The sequence below is a fragment of the Dipodomys spectabilis genome, unplaced genomic scaffold, assembly GCF_019054845.1.
Source record: "Dipodomys spectabilis isolate Male_0828 unplaced genomic scaffold, ASM1905484v1 ptg000095l, whole genome shotgun sequence".
In the NCBI taxonomy this organism is placed as follows: Eukaryota; Metazoa; Chordata; class Mammalia; order Rodentia; family Heteromyidae; genus Dipodomys; species Dipodomys spectabilis.
Window position 1 is genome coordinate 37,703,847 of NW_024870772.1, and position 16,158 is coordinate 37,720,004.

At 37.4% G+C, this 16,158-nt stretch overlaps 1 protein-coding gene across 2 annotated transcripts in view; it reads left to right on the forward strand.

Moving 5' to 3' along the window:
* The first annotated feature begins 532 nt into the window (after positions 1 to 532).
* The window catches only part of Nbea (neurobeachin), a 532,882-nt gene continuing 517,256 nt past the window's right edge, over positions 533 to 16,158 (forward strand). For both annotated transcript variants that reach the window (XM_042685587.1, XM_042685588.1), the window contains exon 1: positions 533 to 877. In XM_042685587.1, the coding sequence (XP_042541521.1) occupies positions 533 to 877 (345 nt within the window). The remainder of the gene's footprint in view (positions 878 to 16,158) is intronic.

Here is a 16,158-nt window from a genome sequence, read left to right on the forward strand (position 1 = left end):
GTGAGCGGCGGCGTCGGGGCTTCACAACAACAGTGGCGCCGGTACCAGCGGCGGCCAACAGCGTCCGTATCGCTGCGGCCACAGCCTGAGCTTCAGCACCAGCTAGCGCCGTGGCGCAGCGGCTGTCGCCTCGGGCTTTTGTGCGGGGGAGCGGCGGCAGCATCTCCGCGGGGGGCGGGGGGCGGGCCGGGCCGGTCGGTCCGGGAGGAGGGGGGGGGGGGGAGACCGGCGGCGGCGGCGGCGGCGGCACGGGCACAGCTGCTGGGCGGGCACTGCCGCTCGCTCTCCGGGCTGCGCTTCGCGGCGCCGCCTCCGCCGGGAATAAGGCTGTGAGGATCTGTGGCCGCTTCCACCCGGGCCGGGCGCCCGCGCGGGCCGGGCTGAGGCGCAGGCGGGGAGCGGGCCCGGCGCCGCGGCGCTGGTGGATGCTGGGGCTCCGAGGCGACGGCCGGGGGGCGGGGGCCGAGGCGGGGATAACGGTTCCGGCGGAGGCGGCGCCGCTGCTCTCGCCTTCTCCTCACGAAGGGCGCCCATGGCCAGCGAGAAGCCGGGCCCGGGCCCTGGGCTCGAACCTCCTCAGCCCGTGGGGCTCATCGCCGTCGGGGCCAGCGGCAGCGGCGGCTGTGGCGGCGGCGGCGGCGGCGGCGGCGGCGGTGGCAGCGGCGGCGGAGGCGGCGGCGGCGGCGGCGGCGGCGGCGGCAGCGGGATGGGGGAACTGAGGGGGGCGTCCGGCTCCGGCTCGGTGGTGCTCCCCGCGGGGATGATTAACCCTTCGGTGCCGATCCGCAACATCCGGATGAAATTCGCCGTGTTGATCGGACTCATACAGGTCGGAGAGGTCAGCAACCGGGACATCGTGGAGACCGTGCTCAACCTGGTAAGGGAGAAAGGCGTGTGTGCTTTCCCTTCCTCCACCCCCCCCCCCCATATTCCCGGTCTCCCTTCCATTTTCGGTCCCCGGTGGCTCCGCTTCCTCCCGCTACCCCTCCCTCCTCCACTCCCCCCCCCCCCCCCCCGGTCAGGGTCCCCGAGAGAGCTGGGCTCGGGGCGAGCGCTCGGCGGGGCCGGGGTTGCCCGGCAGGTGCCGTGCCCGGCCGCCCGGGCCGCCCGCGCGCCTGCCCTTAAAGCCGCGCCAACCTTCTCCGTCCTCTCCTTCGGGGGGTTGGGGTGGGGTGGGGTGGGGGGGGTGGTCTCCTCTCCTGCCCACCTGAGCGCGGTGCCCCAACTTCACACCGCTTCTCACTTCTGATGGCTACTAAATCGGTCCTGGCTGGGGAAAGGGTGTGTGTGGGGGGGGGTCGGGGAAGAAGAAAAAGAAAGGTGTTAGGTGGACTTTAGAGTTTAGTTAGGGGATGAGGAGGCCTCCGGTTCCCGGGGTGGGGTGGGGGGTGGGAAGAGTTGGCTTCCTTCTCCAACCCTCTCTTAATTGTCCAATTGTCCGTGGTGTCGCTCTCTTGAGGATGACAGCTTTGCCCCTGGAGCCGAAATCCGCCCCCCCCCCCCCCCCCCCCCGTGCTACTGAAATGTGAGAAGCGCAATGAGCTCCAACTTGAGCAGCTGGGGTGTGTGATGTTTCCGAGGCAGGAGGAGAAGGATGCAGTTTTGCATCTGTCTTTGAATGTATTTCTGAGGCTGTGATGGGAGAGTGTGGTGTCAGTATCCCCCCCCCCCCCCCCCCAAACAGCAATCCCTGCTCTGTGAATATTGCTCGGAATGGGTTGATCTCTCGGTCTTTTCGTTTTGCTTTTAAATTGTGTGCACACAAGGTGTTAAAAGGGAAAGAAGGTACGAAATCATACAGGTTGGTTTCTATGGTTGCCTTCAGCGGCGTGGCTTGAGGCTCTAGACTAAAGCAAAGATTTTAAAATGCAGCCTAGGTTTGGCTTCTTTCATGATAAGAAAGAGTTACTGCAGAACTGTGTATGACTTAATGTTTTGTGCTACCTACCGAGAGGCTAAGGAGTGTTCAAGATGACAGCAGAAGAAAGGGGAAGGGATGGGGAGAGGAGAATCATAAACAGAGCATAATTAAGAGCAGTTCATTTTTAGTGCTTTGTAAAGGCAGTTCTTGCTGCAGCAAAGCATTAAAAAAAAAAAAAAAAACAACAACCCCAGTTTCCTCTGCAATAGCTAGCCTTTGACATAATGTAAGGTTGGGTCTGGGAGGGCAAGGTGTAAATCAGAAGCAGTCACTTGATTATTGTACTTAGTGTGGAGTCACAGGAATGATAAAAATATGCTTGCCAGGGGATTTTTTTTTATAACACCCAACCATGCAGTCTGCTTTTTCGCCTAAGCAATTACTTTTATTTGATCTATGGGAAAATGGAAAGAAAGCTGCTGCTACGCAGTGGTAGTGCCTGAAACATGGATTAGATCATGTCTATGGCTTATGAAACTCTTTCATTTACAGAAAAGTTTAACGCCTCCCCCCATTTTGCTAGTTTGTTGAGTTAAAGATAGGCTATGATCTGCCTTTACTTTGCTCTATTTATTCCTGCTTGAATGCATAATGCCCCTTTCTGCTTTTGTGTACCCTTCAAATAAATATCTACAGAAAGTCAGTGTTAAGTTTGGAAGAATGTCACCACGTTGATATAACCTGTTCTTTTTCAGAACACTCATAGCAATATAATTTTCTTAGCGTTTTAATTTTAACTAGATGCAAATAGGAAGTCAATACTTGTCTTTTTTTCTTTTTAAGATAAAAATGAAATTTCAAAAATATGTTAATATTTTAGCTGGATCTGAATTACTGTATTAGTATATACCTTTTTCTAATCAATATCATTTTTACTTTGGAGAATATGATAATAGTATTTTGTGCTTTCTTAGTTCATATAACCTAAGAGACAGTTGAGCTTTCACAATCTGGAAACTGATTTCAATATGTAACCAGTTTCGACTCTGCAGCAGTAGATATGTATGCAGGATCAGTTCTTAACAGATGGGATTCTTTAGATATACACAGAGTAAGAAAGGAAGTGGAGTATTTATCTAGAAGTAAAAGACACTTTACTCTTTAGTGTGATGAAAATCTACCAAGAAATATGCAAACATTATTTTAGAGATGAGCTTTGCTGTTAAGTTTACAATCTTTAGAAATAAAGTGATTGATACCAATTGGTACATCCCTCAATTCATTGAAGAACTTGTTCCTATCTTGATTTTTTTTTTGGAATAAAAGTATTAGGTTTAAAAATTGGGGGGGATATATTTAAAGATTTTTTACAACAGATTTTAATGAAAATTTTGGAGCAAAGAATATGTGATGAAAAGCATTATTAATTGCAGAATGTAAAGAATCATTTGAAGGGTTTTATTGCTTTATTGCTTCAAAACATTCACAAAGAAACGGTCAGGTCAAAATTTAAGCTAATTCTCAAAACTGTATTTGGAAACTGTAGACATTAAAAATAATTATCAGGATTTAATTTTGTTTAATAAGTAACAAAATAACATTCATTTACGATACAGAGTAACATATTAGAGATGGGATGCCTTTAATTTTATTTCTGAGATTAGTTTCCTCCAATTTCAGTTGCAGTTAAAAATATTGGAAGAAAAAATCTAAGGTGGCAATAGTAAAGTAAGCTTATTACACTGCCCTGTATGACATAATAGGAAGGTTGGGAACTAATAAAACTTCAAAACAGTTTCTACTTAAAACAGTACCCTTGTCCTAGAGTAATATCCTTATCGAAATATGATTTTTCCTGTTTTTTTGCCTATATGAGAAAATTAGTATTTGGTTTTTAGATGCTATTTTATATTTGTCTTATAGTCCACATTGAAAGTTCTGCAGAGAAGTTTTAAGTATCCAGTAAATGACTTGTTCTACATTGGTATGGCTGTAATTTTTCTACTTTTTGTTAAGGTAGAGAGGGCTGTTTCTGTTTCTCATTGTGGAAGTTTGGAAAAGAATTACCAATGAGAAATAAAATGGTTTCATTGTGAATGCATGTATTATGCACAATGATGTTATATTCGACTTAAAACATTCATATATGAGATGAAGATATTCACAATTGGTAAATTAGTTTGTAAATAAAGTTGCAAAGAGAATGTGTTGTCAAAGATTTTTTCATTGTGTCTCTATCAAGTGAATTGATAGAAACCTATCAACAAGCTTTGGTTTTAGGAGAAATTATTTAATATATTTCATTATGAATGTTTAGGTATACTAAAGAAATTTAGTTTGTTGGCTTTCTGTTGTAAAGCAAGCAAGTTCCTGAATGTGTTGCTTCTTTGTGACACAGTTGACACATGTTTACATGGGTCTCTCCATTCTGGAAGGATATCATGTGTAAATATCATGTGCAAATAAAGGTTTACAACATGGAGCTTTATCAGATTTTGATATGAACATAATTTTTAGAAAAGGTAAAACGTGAAAAAATAAGATACAACTTAAAATATTCACAACAGGCTGTTTTCAATAGCTGTGTTGTGTAGTATAATTCTTCAACTATGATACACAATTTTATTGACTTGTAGATTATTTTTCATAAATTAATGAATTTATCATTTTTTATGGATTTGTAGATTTTTATATTATACATATCATGTTTTTAGTTGTAGAGAATGGCAGTTCCTCTAGTTTTGTTTCTTTAATATTTTTACATACTAAAGGGGCATATTCTTTACTGTAAAATTTAGGGGAATTTTGTGGGTTACTGTGGATCATGGTATTTTAATCAAAAGGGAAGTCCTAAGTTACTGTTTGCACTTGAATTGATAGTAGTGCTTCTCTAGAGTTTCTCACTTGTGACTTGGTAATTGGAATCAGTTGTAGCTGGGTAAATAATTTTTATTTTAATGGTATTTAGATTTTCATACACAAAAGGCCTTTGATTGCTATTTATTGAAAAAACATACAGTTGCATCTTAGGTAGACTAATGGAAGTATTTAACATTAATGAAATGACATTTATTCATATTAAAATAATTTTGTATAATTTATGTTGACAGATGAGGCCTTTTATATTAACTCATATATTTATTCTTGCTATTGACTATGGACAATTAAATACATAAATACTGAAAGTTTTAATATTCTCCAGGTAGCCAGAATCAGTAATTGGTTCAGGAACTTTAAGACAAGAATCACAGAGTCATTCTAGCACTTGGGCTTGAGCTTCTTTTGTGAATGCTGAATAGATAGACTCTTTGTGACTGAGTGTCTTAGATTTGACCAATTGTGAAACCAGAAGAGAAGCGGTTTCTTTTTCTATTGGAACACCTTGAGTCAGTGCCTTGGTGATTGTCTTCTATTAGATGCTCTCTTTAAAAAACTTATTATTGCTGTTGTGATTGTTTTAATCAGTTGAAGTTGCATTTTTGTCATTGTAAATAGAAAGTATTCCCACCAACACAGAATTAGTAAGGAAAAAAGAGACATTAAGATCTAGACCTTAAATATTGAGATGAAAGGAAGTGAGGCTTTTGCTGTTCTGCTGGTAATTCTTTTTTAAGAATTATAGAAAGAGGTGACATTGATCAAGATGTATTATATTCATAAACTGTTTTGTCAAATGGCATGTCCTTTTGTACAACTATTTAATGATAATAATAAAATAAAAAATTACAAAATATCTGTTTATACTGTCACTTGTGTTATATTTGAGGCTGGACTCTTTTGATTAATTCCTGAGGCCTCTGGTAATGACTTATATAAAAGAGAGCAATTAAGCTGGGCACCAATGGCTCACACTTACAATCCTAGCCACTCAGGGGGCTGAGAGCTGAGGTTCATGATTTGAAGCCAGCCCTGGCAGGAAGGCCCATAAGACTTGGATCTTCAACTAACCTACCAAAGAGTCTTGAGCACAAAAACTGAGAAACAGTGCCCAAGTCCTGAGTTCAAGGCCCAGGTCTAGCATAAAAAGAGAGAAAGAGACAGAGATAGATTAAGAGAAAGGAAGGGAGAGAGAGAGGGGAGGGAGGGTGGGAAGGAGGGAGAGAGAAGCTGTGGCTCAAGTTGGCATGAAAGGAAAAAGAAAGGAAGAAAAATGTAGTTTTTCCATATAAAAAGAGGCTCTTTGTGCCTCTTTCTGCCATCTAAGATGGAAACAAATGGTAATATCAAGAGCTTTTGATGATGCGTGCTTAAAATTTCAGCTACTCTGGGGGCAGACACAGGAATCTCATAGATTATAGTCCAGTTGGGGCTAGCTGTGGCAAAAGTGGGAGACCTTATGAAAAACAGTTAAAAAGTAAAAAAGGTGTTATTCACATTAGCATAGTGTTTACCAACCTGTGAGTTCTTGAATTCCATCCCCAGTATTGGGAGAAAAAAATAAGAAAGAAAAGCTTTGTAATTTGGGAAAGTTGGGAAGCCTGTTTCTGCCATATGCTGAAGTTGGTAAGAGGAAAATTCAGCATTTTGAATTGGAAAAAATTCTATTTTATGTTTCTTCCAAGCATTTCATGCTGTATACTTCTATCCTATAGACCAAAGCAACATTTAATCCAGTTCTGAACTGGTTTTAAACTAAGATGCAGCCAGGGAACACGTGCCTTCTTTTCCAGATTATTGTTTTAATGCTTCATGGAGAATCATTAAGCTTTGGGTTAGGGGGATAATAGTACTAGGAAGTTCTATTGCCTTGACTAAAACTTTAAGCTCTGAAACCCAGGTTGCTATAATTTATTTTGGCAAGATGTATTGTTTTGAGTGCTAATTTAATCACTTAAGTGAAATAAATTGGCCAAAAAGCTTACTAAGGGTTTAGGAAGTTGTACTTCAAGAGAAACCTTAAGCCTGGTAAACAAAAGCCCGTGTTCTTTGAGTTCTAAGCTCCTGAGGTTTTGCCCAGAGGGAGTGGGCTGCTATAAAGAGTATAGTTCCTAGACAGGAAATCTTTTATGGCCATGGAAGATAATGGGAAAGTGAAACCCTCTGAGGCTGTAGGAATAAATGCTTTCAAAATTTGCAGACTGAAGAATTACATTTATCAGAAAGGGAAATTTTGTTAATTTGACCACTGACTTTGCTTCCTATTAGTGACCATGATTTGCTTAACATTCTCTGCTCTTCTCAGAGGGATTAATTATTATTATTTATCTCTTATGTATTGCACACTAATTGTGAGGGATAGTTCAATTTATTAGGTTAGCTATATGTTATCAGATTATGAGGTAGTACTAAGAAGAATGTACATTTGGACCTGACTTCTAGTACTTTTTGTAATGCAAAAATTGTGGACTTGTACCTATATACAATAACTTGAATTCTTTAAAAATTTTATTTATTCAGCCTGATAATGGTGAATCATGCCTACTCAGGGTACATGAGTTTGACGATCATGGTTCTAAGCCAGTCAAGGCAGAAAGTCTATGAGATTCTTGTCTCCAATTAACCAATGAAAAGCCAGAAGTAGAGCTGTGGCATAAGTGGTGGAGCACCAGTTTTGACAGAAAAAGAGCCTGAGGCCCTAAGTTAAAGCTCCCATACTGGCATGTGCATGTATGCATGCATGCACATATGTATGTGCGCGCACATGCGCACACACACACACACACACACACACACACACACATTCAGAAAATCTACCCACTGGTGAGGTGATGAATAATTTCTGTTGTGGCTAAGATAGTAATAATGTTAACTAGATTTATTAAAGATATTGTATATATGCAAGGGATTGAGTATTTGAGATGATGGCAGCCAAGGGAGTGATGGTGTAGTTTTCTTTTTGTTTGTGCATTCTTTGTGCCCTTAACAGTTGTAGATTTCTAATCTTACTTGGGGAGCCATCCTTTCATTTTTATAGTTTGGGGCTGCCTTGTCCTACACTGCTTTCTTGGACAGACATGGAAATGGATACATGACTCATCAATAGTAGATTCTGGTTACTGTACTTTCCAGACAGCTTGATTACTTCTTTTATTCTGCTGGAGAGAGAAAAGAGAGTCTTTACTGGGTTGTTATATATGTTAGAATGTAAATCTAGAGTTGACTGGCAATCTGTCTACATGAAGGAAACATCTGCTTGAGATGCAGTACCACAGAGCTATCTAGAAGGATAAGATAAATTGTGGATGGCATCTTTGAACTCTTTATTCAATTCTATCTTCAATAGATTAAGCAAATACATTTCCTATCTTGTTTAATCCAGTTTGAGTCTTGTTTCTATCTATGCCTGTCAAAGATGACTAATTTTTCAAATTTAAATAAAAATACCCTTGGGTATTAAATAATATAGAACAAACGTACAAATATTAACTTGTCAAAGAAATTTGATGCATTTCAAGAAAGGAGAAATATCCATGGTTAGTTAAGATTAATAATTTACTTCTAAATAAGAAGGTAAGTTGTAATAGAATAAAAAGGAAGTGATTAAAAATAAATGATTACTGTTTTCTAGGGAATAATTAAGTAATTATTTTCAGCTTACTACAAATATTTTTTAAGTACAAAGAAGGCAGTCAAGGAGGACCATATAGTCACAAAGGATAGGAGATATAGGAAAATCTGTTCAGTAGGATTTCTGTTAATTTTGTCCTCATGTGATTTTAGTAAAGTAGGAACTAATGACATATAATAAGCAGAATAATCTTTAAAATTGTGTGCCCAAAGCAAAATTAAAATGCAGGGCTCTGCACTTAAAATGTATTCCAAACTTCAAAGTGGTGACAGCAGATTCATGAGCCAAGTAGGTGTCTTCTGGGCACAAGACCCTAGGACACCCAAGTTGTTCACCTAAAATCAAAGATTTAAGTAATCATAAATGTTGATGTTAGACACTTAAAATGTTAGAGTTTTTCTGAATGATTTTTTAGCAGTATGTATCAAGAACTTTTAAGTGGCTTTATCTGTCATTGATCTGTAGTTCTTAATTCAGACTCAGGAAAAAAATTACCAGTGGACAGGGTAAATTGTAGTTTTTTACGATTTATGATAACTTAAATATTAAACAGTAGGAACGAGTTAAATACACTATTTTATATCCATATTTTGCATATTCACTGCCAGTGAAGGTGTCTGTGTTTCAGTTTTCTTATGAATAAAATGAGATATCTACCACATAAGGGTTTGGTTTTTTGCAAAGTAAGTCAATATGTATAAAGTGCTTAGGACATAATTAAGTTTATTTACTACTTACTATTGTTATTTTTGCACTTATCTTAGTCTTAAGGGTCATCTGATCATAGAAAAAATAATCTTACTAAAACAGATATCCTATTTGAGTTTAGAATATCTGAGCCTGGTAAACCTGTCCTACTGTAGGTGGTAGGTTTTTCCTTATACCCTATGTTGAGTGAGGTGAATGGAATGTAATAGTCTAAACAAACTATACTGCTTCCTTCACTCATATGTTTGAATCTCATATGAAGACGTAGTAGGACATGAATGGCGATCTTTGACAAAAAGAATTCCCCAGAGGGAAATTTGGAGAATTAAACAGTTATCTCATGATAACTGTTTTAGAAATTTTAGTCTATATTTTATCATCTGTTAGTACTTATATCACATTTGTGATATTGCACTGTTTAATCCTCAGAATAACTGCCTTTTATGTCCACTATCACTGTACAGATTTATTAATTTATTTTGTTATTTAATATATTTTTCATCATACCCATCAAGTTACAAGCTTCTACAGAGCATACAGTTAATATTTATTCACACTTATTTAACACATAACTTATGAAGGTAACTAATTTAATACACATTAGCTTTGTATTTAGAAAATAGCATACTATTTATCACCGCTGTTTATACTATTATAGAGTAGTTCTAGCTTATCTTAAATTACTGTACTTACTGGTTAAGGCTATATCTGTCTTTTGAGTCTACTCATGTATTTGTCTGCTCATAGGTTTATTGTAAGTTTTTTGTTTGCTGTTTGTTTAAAATACCTTGTCTTTATGTTTGTCTATAGCTGAAGCTGTGCTATCTAGTGTGGACACTCCACATTGCCTGCTGACTATTGATATGTGTTAAAATTAAAAGTTGAAATTAATGTATGTACAAAATGCACTATATTTCGAAGACAGGTTTTGAAAAATGTGAAAAATATCATTAAAAACTATTGGTTTTCTATTGAAATGATAATATGTTGGATATATCACTTCTCGGATTAATTTTTTTACAAATCATGTATGTTATTTTAATGGTTTCCTCTTTTAATATAATTACTGCAGGCTTAAAAAATGTTTGTGCCTCATCTTATATTTCTTCTTGATACTTTAGCTAGTTTAGTTATAAAGTAATGTTTGGGGGCTTTGGGAAACAAATTTATTTTTTGTATGATTTTTATAAACTCATATAGTTATTTAATCTTTCTTTGGAGAAACAAATAAAGATTTTCTATTACAATGAAATTAGAAGGTGCTTATCAATAGGAAGGGGATAAGATCAGAATTTTAAGTTATGACAGGGGGAAGTGAGCCCTCATGCCTGATTAGCTAAGTACTTGGTGATGGGCCTGGCACATAGTGAACAGTTAGTAAGTACTAATTAAACACACCAGGAAGTTAGTACTTAAAAGGGGTAGGTGGCATCAGGGGAAAAGCGGTAGAGGAATGAACCTGAGAAGAGGGGGAACATGCAGGCAAGAATCCAATGTATATCCTACAAAATTAAGAAGAGTGTGGTAAGGATTGGGTAGGGAAGAAATTGGTGAGACTGTTGAAAGGAGTGCCATTGAACAAGAAATATTATATTCAGAAACTGCTTAGTTAAATGGCAATGCCTTTGTATAGCTACTTAAATATAATAAGAAAAGTTAGTAAAACTAAGCATGGATAAATTAAATAGTTAAGGGTGAGCTTCTATTTAGTCTTTTCGAACCTATATATATATATACATATATATATATACACACACACAAAATATGCAAAACAATTTTTTTTTATTGTGAATTATTGAAACAAGCTTTCCTTTTACATAGATTCATTAAATGTGGTTTTGACTGAATGAAAAGAGTTGGAAATTGAACTGAATGATGTTGGAAAACAGCTCTATAATTTCCTCTCATAAAGTCAGAATTCCAGAGGATATAACAGCTTATCAAAGTACTGGTTTGCTAAGACTTAGAAGAAAATCCAAACTGGTCTGTGATACATTTAAATACTCTGTTAAGATCACTATGAATAAAAATTTTCCCTCAGCTGGTTTGGTAAGACTACTCTTTTTTATAATTACATTTTATTTTATTTTTTATTTTCTTATTATGAAAATATCGTACAGAGGGGTTACAATTACATGAGCAAGGTAGTGAGTACATTTCTTTTTTTTCTTTTTATTGTGAAAATACTGTACAGAGGGGTTACAATTACACGGGCAAGATAATGAGTACATTTCTTATCAAGCATTGTAGCTTCCTCCTTTGTTTCCCCTTCCCATCCCTTCCCATCCTCTGCCCCCCCCACCCCCCCCATCCTCCCCATTCCCCCCCCCCCCCCCCCCCCCCCCCCCCCCGCACCAAAGTTGTAAAGTTCGTTTTCGACATAATGACTTGTACATCTCATTGTTGCAATGGGTCCACCTGTATCCCTATTTAAACAATTTGTTTTTTCCCCTCTTTTTCATCTACTTATCATTCTTCTGTAAGGAAATCCTGCCCCTTACCACCTCTTAAAGGAATGGGTTTTCATTTCTTTTTGGAAATTTTCATTTAGTTCAGAAAATTGAAAGTACATTACAGAAAAATATGTTAGAAGACAGGTCAATTTTTTATTTTAAATTCTGGTACTGGAGTTTGAACTCGGGGCCTGCATGCTCTCTCTTAGGTTTTTCAAATTGATGCTTTACTACTTGAACCACAGCTCTACTTCCAGCTTTTTGCTGGTTAATTGGAGATAATAATTACACAGCCTTATTTCCCTGGGTGAACTTTCAACATCTGTCCTCATCTCTGCCTCCTGACTAGTTAGGATTACAGATGTGAGCTACCTCAAACCAGGCCTTGACCTGATTTTTAGAGTTGAGATTTAATGATTTATTTTTATCAGTGTATCATTTTCACAGTTGTTAATTGCTTTGGAATTTCTGTTCCTGTGAAGAAAATATTCCAAGATGAGAATTGTGTGTTTTTTTTTCTTACATGTTAATTTTTTTCAGTGTTTGCTTCATTACTATTATTAAGTCATCTACCTGGCAGACAGCAGGCTCTATTTGGGTGGGATTGTAGGTACAGTCTTTTAAACATTGACTATTCTCAATTCAGATTAAAGTGGGAATATAACCCATTTCCTTGATTCCAGTGGTTCTACACAGGTACTGACTAAATCAAATGGACACAGTTCAACAAGATTCTCTGAATGGTCTGAATTGCTTGGAGTTGTATTTTTTATTCTCCTATCCAGGCCTTAATATCAAAAGCTTTCAGTTTTAGAGTGACAGATGTACTTTTTAAAGGTCTGATTGAGTAGCTGTGTAAGCATTTTTTACTCAGTGAAAATACTCATTCATACATGTGTAGGGAGTATGTTAAGCAAATAGATTTTAGTTAAGTTTGCTTAATTTTTTCATTAAAAAACAAAAATACATTGTGGAAATAATGTTTAACTTGATTACTTATTTATACTCTGAAAAATGAATATATATATTTTAGTTACTGCATGACAAACCGTTATTCAGAATGACAGCTGAACCCAATTACATTGAAAAATTATGCTGCCCATTTCTGAAATAAATTTGAGCTGGTCTGCCTAGGAAATACCATAGAATTTTATATTCCTGTGAAAAACTGTGGGGTTTTGTACCAATGTGATGATAGTACAATATGATTTTATATTTTGAGTATTAGTTTAGTATCTTTATATGTGAAAGGATGTAACTTATATTAATGGGATTTATACAGTTTTTAACTTTTAATTTCAAAATAAAATGCTAATGAAAGTGATAATAAAATAGATTTTGCAATTTAAAATTTTATTAATAGATTATGAAAATAAAATTTTAATGTTTGGATGCATCTGTTTGTGGCTTATATTCTTAGTTGTTAAAGAAGGAATCGTTAAATTTGGTTTTACTTATTTAATTTATTTAGGTACTACTGAGGTTTGAACTCAGGGCCTTGTGTTTGCTTGTTTGGCCCTCTACCACTTGAACCAAACTTTAGATTGGCTTTTTGCTGGTTACTTTGGAGATGGAGTCTCTTGGACTTTTTGGCCAAGCTGACTTTGAATCAGATCCTGTGGATCTCAGCCTTTTGAATAGCTAGGATTATAGTGTGAGCCAGGGGTACCCTACTGAATGTAGTTTAGTTTTTAAAGAAAAGTTAGAAATCTTCTAAAAATTTTGTTGTACAATACATGGTCAGATAATACTGTTTAACAAATACTGGTAAATTAATGAGTTGTATACTTTTTCTAATTTCAATTCTAGGATGTATTTAAAGATTATCTACTTGTTTTCTTGCTGGATATTTTTTGTGTACCTCAACCCTATGCCATTTAAATATCTGTCTTTAGTTTTAAATATGTACATATATGTGTGTATATATATATACACATATATCACAATTATTCAAATATGTATTGAATACTTAATATATGTAGTGCTAGACACTGAGACTACAATACAAGATTTCTGCCCTGGAGTTATTAGTGTTATTAGTTATTAGTGGAGTTAATAGTAACTAATGAAATGTAGAGAATGAAGCATGCAAATTCTATGACAAATCAATTTGAGTACAATGGGCTATAATGAAGAAAGAAGTATGCAAGACCAATTAAGGGAAGACTTCCTTCTGCACTTCTTCCTCCTTTTTCCTCCTCCTCCTCCTCCTCCTCCTTCTTCTTCTTTTTGATCATGGGACTTGAACTCAGGGCCTTGAGCACTTTTTTTTCCCCCATGGTTCCAGTAGGAAAGGCTTCTTGAAGGTATTGATACTTGAATTAAGTTTTGAAGATGGTTATATCTGTCTAGAGCTGTTTATTCCAATATGGTAATTCCTAAGCACATGTAGGCAGTGAGCACTTAATGTGTCCTTTAAGTATAAAAATTTACATTTGGTAAAATGTAAGATATTTCAATATTTTTAAAAATATTGATTATGTATTAAAATTATGCTTTGGATATTTGGATTAACTGGTTTAAATAAAGTGAGTTAACGTCATCAGTTTCTTTTCACAATTTTTTAATATAGTAAATAGAAAATTTAAAACAAGATATGTGAGTTTTATCCGTGAATTGTTGTATTATTTTATTATTATTACATTTTGGTCATTCTGGGGCTTGAATTCTGGGCTTTGTGCTTGCTTAGACAGGTGCTCTGAGTCAAGATAATTTTTTAAAGTATTTTGTATTATTTTTATGTCGTTACACAAGTTGTTGCCATTTAAGAAAACAGTTATGAATATAGTAAATCTTGATCAGTGTTACCCCTTTCACAGTCTTACCTATTCCTCCCTACCTACTTCTTCCCTTACTCTTCTTAATTTTGTAGGATATACATTGAATTCTTGACTGCATTTTCTTGCAGTCCTCTTCATTTGTCCACCCCTTATCCCTTGACCCCACTCCACTCCTTTCGAGTACTTGCTTCCTGGTTTTTTATTTTGATGAACTTTGACTTTGCCTTTCTAAGAAATTACACTATTTTGAGTTCTCCCTTGGATCTACCATATTTCATTTAATATGTTTGTATACATTTGCATACTACCCAATGTGTTTACTTATAAGTTTATAAGCTAAATCTAGCTTTCATATATAAGGAAAAACATACTCAACATTTTTGGCCATAAAGGAAATGCAAATCAAAACAACATTAAGATTCCACCTCACCCCAGTTGGAATGACTGTTATCCAGAAAACTAAGGATAACAGATGCTGGAGAGGATGCGGCCAAAGAGAACCCTGATACACTGTTGGTGGAATGTAAACTTGTTCAGTCACTCTGAAAAGCAGTGTGGAAAACTTAAACATAACCTGAGTGCTAGTGGCTCATTCCTGTAATCCTAGCTACTCAGGTGGCTCAGATCTGAAGATTACAGTTTGAAGCCAGCCTGGGCAGGAAAATCTGTGAGACTCTTATCTCCTATTAAGCACTAGAAAACTGGAAGTGGAGCTGTGCCGGGATGTGCATCTGTGGCTCAAAGTGGTTGAGCATAAAGCTCAGGAACAGTGCTCAGGCCCTGAGTTCAAGCCCCATAACCAACACCACCACCAACAAAAGAAAATTAAACATAATCCAGGTCTACTCTGGGATATTAACCCAAAAGATTACAAACCAGGATACAGTAAAACAACCAGCACAACCATGTTGAGTGCAACACTGCTCACTAGAGCCAAGATATGGACTCAGCCCAGATGCCTCTCAGTGGACAAATGGATCAAGAAAATATGGTGTATATGTGCAATGTAATTTTACTTTTCCATTAGAAAGAACGATATGGTACTATTTGCAAAGAAATGGAAAGATCTGTAAAAAATTACATTTAAGTGAAATAAGGCCTAGAGAGACGAAGGTTCTAATACTATTTTTGAAATAGGGTCTTTCTTTTTACTTGGGCCATGATCTTCAGTTTTATGTATTCTGCTGGGATGAGAATTATATACCACCACACAGAGCTTTTACCATTGAGATGAAGTCCCACAAGGTTTTATTTTAGGGTTGGGCTCACTTGAAACCATGATCCCATCTTAACTTCCCACATAACTGAAGTGCTAGATGCTTGCCACCAAACTCAGCTATTGCTAGAAAAAGGGTCTTGTGAACTTGTTGCTTGTCTGGCTTTGAACTGTAATTCTCCTGATCACAGCCTCCTGAATAACTAGTGTTACAAACACGAGCCACCCATGTCTGGCTATTTTATGTTTTCATATTTTGGTTACCTTCTATTAATGAGGAGGGACATTTCTGAAAGCAAGACTTCTAAAGTAAGTGAACCTTCAGTTGTATTAAAAAAACAACTCCATAGACATTTTATCATGCTATGTTTCTCTTCTTTTCTTCCTCTTTTTATGCGTGCCTACAGTATATATGTGTGTATGTATGTATACACATATTATCCTTATATTACTCAAGTCATTCGTGCTTTGGGTTTTCCTGTTATATGTCAGTAAACCTCATCCTAACTAATGGCATTGACTTAATAACACAATTTAAAAACCACATGTCATTGGGGAAAAACTTGTTCTCCTCCTCTGGTAAAAACGTCTAAATAATTCATGGAATCAATATAGCAACAAATTAAAATATA